This window comes from Elephas maximus, chromosome 19, assembly GCF_024166365.1.
Source record: "Elephas maximus indicus isolate mEleMax1 chromosome 19, mEleMax1 primary haplotype, whole genome shotgun sequence".
Lineage (NCBI taxonomy): Eukaryota > Metazoa > Chordata > Mammalia > Proboscidea > Elephantidae > Elephas > Elephas maximus.
The window spans coordinates 18,399,126-18,403,951 of record NC_064837.1 but is presented as its reverse complement, the minus strand read 5'-3'; the positions used below and the strand labels follow the sequence as shown (position 1 = coordinate 18,403,951).

Sequence of the window (4,826 nt, the reverse complement as noted above, 5' to 3'; positions counted from 1 at the left end):
AAACTTTCAGGTCATTTAAAAAGTGAAAATATTAGTTATGAATAATTTCAAGCATGCAACAAAATATGAAAATAGTCTTAGGCAGGTACATACCCACTACAGAAATTAAACAGTATTAATTTACTACCTTCTTTTGTCACTTCTCTCTCTTGAAAAAGATTTAAAATATTAATGATATCACTAAAGTGCTATCCCCATTTCTTTCCTCCACTCTATCCTCTTCCTCAAAGGAACCATTTTTCTGAATTTGATGTGAATCATTTTCAAATATGTTTGTACTTTAAGAGAACCATTCTGAATCTTTTAGTCTCAGGATGCATTTACACTCAAAATTATTGAGGACCTCAAAAAGCTTTTCTGTATGTGAGTTATATATATATATCTTACCATATTAGACATTTTAAAAATACTTATTAACTAGACCAATAATTCATCATTACATGTTATCATTAGACAAATCTTTAATAAAAAGTATGTTTTCCAAATCAAACAAAAATTTTGAGAGAAGAATGCCATTGTTTTACATTCTTTTTTCCAAATCGTTTTGATGTGTGACTTGATAGAAGATAGCTGGAGTCTGATACCAGCTTCAGCACTTATTTCGTTGTGATATGTTATTTTGGTTGAGGTATATGAAGGAAATCCAGCGTTATACAGATATGTGATTGGAAAAGTTAATTGTGATTATTTTTCTTTGATACTACATCAAATCTTGACAGTGCTAGTTTTTTCCTTTTCTTTTTTGCTTGTATATATATTCTTACTTAGGCAAAGGGGATTATACTATGCACAGTATACTAAACTGTGCTTTTTTAACTTCTCAAAATCCATTTGAAGTCTTTTCATAAGAATGCACATAGATTTAGTTATTATTTTAATGGCTGCATAGATTCCATTTTATGGCTGTGTCATAATTTATTTAAACAGTCCTCTAACGTTGAAATTAGATCATTTCCAGTTTTGCTGTCATTATAAATAAGATATAAGGAACAGCCTTTTTTGTTTATCTAGGATACTTTTGTATATCTATCCACGGGAGCAAATTCAGAGCTATGTAATTACTAGATCATGGGTGTATGTATTTAAACTTTTGATTGATATTGCCAAATTGTTCTAAAAATAGCCACAAATTTGTATTCCAACCATTGGTGCATTAAAGTGGTGTTTCCCTAAACCATAACCAACATTGGGTATTATTAACCTTTTTTTTTCTTTTTAAACTCCTCATTCTTCCCCCCACCCCACTTGCCCCCCTCCTTTTTTTTTTTTTTTTTTTTTAGCATTTCTATATTTATAGTCTTAAGTGAAATTAACCCCTGGACTTTTCATTTCTTGAATTCTTCTTCTGCTAGAAATAAAATGAATTGGGAAGTTTTATTTCTTTTCCATTCTTTGGAAAAATTTGTAAAAAAATTAGATGATTCCTAATTTGCTGAAACATGCTTGTAAAACCCTTTGTATTGGTGACACAGTGGTTAAGCGTTTGGCTACCAACCAAAAGGTCAGTAGTTTAAATCCTCCAGCTGTTGTTTGGAAACTATTTGGGGCAGTTCTACTCTGTCCTATAGGTTCATTACGAGTCAGAGTTGACTCAATGACAATGGGTTTCAGTTTTATTTATATATAAAATGAAACTGCTTTAATATTTCCAATAGTTATAGGACTTTTTAAAGTTTCCATTTTTTCTTCAGTCAGCTCTGGCAAGTCACATTTTTTCAGGGGTTCATTTATTTTGTTGAAATAGTTTGTATATGGATGTTGGCAATATACTCTTGTAATCATTCTAATCTTGATTTTATCCCTCTTTTTTTTTTTTCTCATTGTATTGTTTGTTTATGTTTTTTTCTCTTCTTCCTTTGGTCAGACTTCCAGGTGTATTTCTGCTTTGTTATTTTTTCCTATGAACCAACCTTTGGCTTTTTTCATTCTCTCTGTTATATTTTTATTTTCCATTTCATTGATTTCTACTTCCAATTTCTTAATCTCTTTCCTTCTATGTTCCCTGGGGTCATTTCATTGTTTATTTGTTCCAGAATCTTAAGATGAATATGTAGCTCAATAAACACGATGCTACATATCTTTCTAATATAATTAAGGCTGTAATTTCCCTCATAGCACCATGCTTGCAATGTCTGTCATGGATTGAATCGTGTCCCTCCAAAATATGTGTCAACTTTGTTAGGTCGTGATTGCCAATACTGTGTGGTTGTCCTCCAATTTGTGATTGTTTATGTTAAAAATGATTAGGATAGGATTGTGACACCCTTACTAAGGTCATATCCTTGATCCAATGTAAAGGGAGTTTGCCTGGAGTGTGGCCTGCACCACCTTTTATCTTACAAGAGAGGAAAGGAAAGGGAAGCAAGCAGAGAGTTGGGAACCTCGTACTACCAAGAAAACAGTGCCAGGAACAGAGCATGTCCTTTGGACCTCGATTCCTGTGTGGAGAAACTCCTAGTCCAGGGGAAGATCAATGACAAGGACTTTCCTCCAGAGGTGACAGAGAGAGAAAGCCTGTCCCTGGAGCCGATGCCCTGAATTTGGACTTCTAGCCTACGAGACTTTGAGAAAATAAATTTCTTCTTATTAAAGCCATCCACTTGTGGCATTTCTGTTACAGCAGCTCTAGATGACTAAGACAATGTCCTACAAGTTTTAACATACAGTGTCTTTATTATCACTCAGTTCTAGATATTCCCATTTTTATTTCTTTTCTATCCTTGAGTTATCGAGCAGCATGCTTCTCAAGGTCCAAACATTTGAGGATTCTCCATTAACCTTTCTGTTATTAACTCCCAAACCAATTGACCAGTTGTGATTACAGACTATGCTTGGCTCATATATTCCTTGAAATTTGTTGAGGTATTCTTTATGGCCAGTACATGGTTAATTTCTGCAAATCTTCAATGTGTGCCTTAGAAAAATATTCACTTTCCAATTGTAGGATGTATAACTCCATGTAAGTCTAGATCATATCTATCAACCATGCTATTCAGATCCCCCACACTTTCCACTGTATTGAAGCAGTAGGAGCTGTGCCTGGCAGAGCCTCAGGAAAGACACCTCACCCAGGGGACCATCTCTCAATGACTTGCAGGCCACAGGCTTCTTAGAGAAGGCCAGAGCTCAGGAATATGAGTGCAGGTGTGCTCAAGAACATGAGAAACAGCCTCCCTCCCATAAACTATGATTGTGTATATTTTGATAAGGATGAGACGTTGACTCTGTGTTCCTGTGGACAGGCGAGTTGAAGGATTTGATCCTGCAAAGTTTGGGCATTATTGTTAGTATGGTCTTATTTATGGCCCAGGCAGGTGAAATGTGGGGGACTTTGGGTTACACGTACGTATCTTTTCTTCACCACAGATCTATAAGCTCATTTTGAGCTGAATTTATGTCCTAATCACCCTGTGTACTTCACAGGTTAATGCCTTGGATATGGAGGAATTCCCAATCTCTATTTAAATTCCCTCTTTAAAAACTTACCCTATGTCAACCCCTGAAATACTTTCCCTAGGAAGAGTTTTCTGAGAGCCCCATGCATATCCTTGTTCCTCAGGCTGTAGATGAAAGGGTTCATCATGGGTGTCACCACAGCATACATCACTGTGGCCACTGAGTCCTTCATGGAGTAGGTGTGGAGAGGCTGCAAATATACCATACCAAGTGTCCCATAGAAGAGAGACACCACAGCTAGATGGGAAGCACAGGTAGAGAAGGCTTTGTATTTCCCAGTCACTGATGTTATTTGGAGGATGGCTCTGACAATCTGGACATAGGACACAATCATTAACCCACAGGGAGTGAGGAAGATGAAGCAGCCGGTGGTGACTAGCGCTGTGTGATTGACCTGTGTGTTGGAACATGCAAGACTGAGCAGGACGTACATCTCACAGAAAATATAGTGGATCTTCTGGGACCCGCAGAAGGTCACCCTGGTCATAGGGAGGGTGAGGATGAGGCCATAGAGGACAGAGAGGACCCAACACAAGGCCAGGATTAAGATACAGAGGCCAGGGCTCATGACTGTGGTGTAGTAGAGGGGGCGGCAAATGGCCACATAGCGGTCGTAAGCCATTGCAGCCAGGATGAGGTTGTCCAGTGTCACCAAGGAGATCAGGAAGTAGAGTTGCGTCAGGCACCCTGCGTAGGAGATCGCTTTGTCCTGGGACTGAAGGTTCACCAGCATCTTGGGGATTGTATTGGTGACGAAGAAGAGGTCGGTGAAGGACAAATTGACCAGGAAGATATACATGGGAGTGTGCAGGCAGGAGTCAGAGCCGATGGCCAGGATGATGAGCACATTTCCCATCACTGTGACCAGGTACATGGACAGGAACATCCAAAATAGGATTCGTTGCTGGTCGGGCTTCTCCGAAAGCCCAACTAGCAGGAACTTGGAAGCCTCGGTCTGGTTGCCTCCATCCATTTCTCCAGTAGTCTGCAACACTAGCATCAACAAAGACCGAGTGCTTTCAATTTACTAAGGACATTCAGGTAAGCAAGATCAAGTTTCCTTAACATTAAAAATGTCTTAATCTAGACTTTATATATTTTTCAAATAAGCAACAATTAACAGAGCCAAAAAAGTAACACGGAAATTCTTTATGCAATTTAATCTTTTTAGCAATACCGGGCTGTGTTTTGTTCTGTTGTACATAAGGTCACGGTGAGTCAGAGCTGACTGGACAACACCTAACAGCAAAAACAACAGCAACTTCTAGTCGGGCATATTCAATATTATAGGATTAAAAAAAAAAAAGTCTATATCTTATTTTAATCCTATCATCCTACTATATATGTGGAAGTGTTTAAAGATTACAGAT

The 4,826-nt window shown here is 37.9% G+C and overlaps 1 protein-coding gene across 1 annotated transcript; it reads right to left on the bottom strand.

Annotated features, from left to right (window-relative positions):
• Nucleotides 1-3,487: 3,487 nt before the first annotated feature.
• On the bottom strand, nucleotides 3,488-4,456 carry LOC126062999 (olfactory receptor 1D2-like). Its single transcript, XM_049861079.1, has one exon. The coding sequence runs from the start codon at nucleotides 4,454-4,456 to the stop codon at nucleotides 3,488-3,490; it is 969 nt and encodes a 322-aa protein (XP_049717036.1).
• Nucleotides 4,457-4,826: the final 370 nt, after the last annotated feature.

Coding starts and splice junctions, on each gene's coding strand:
- LOC126062999 (XM_049861079.1), bottom strand. CDS start 4,456: ATGCTAGTGTTGCAGACTACTGGAGAAATGGATGGAGGCAACCAGACC.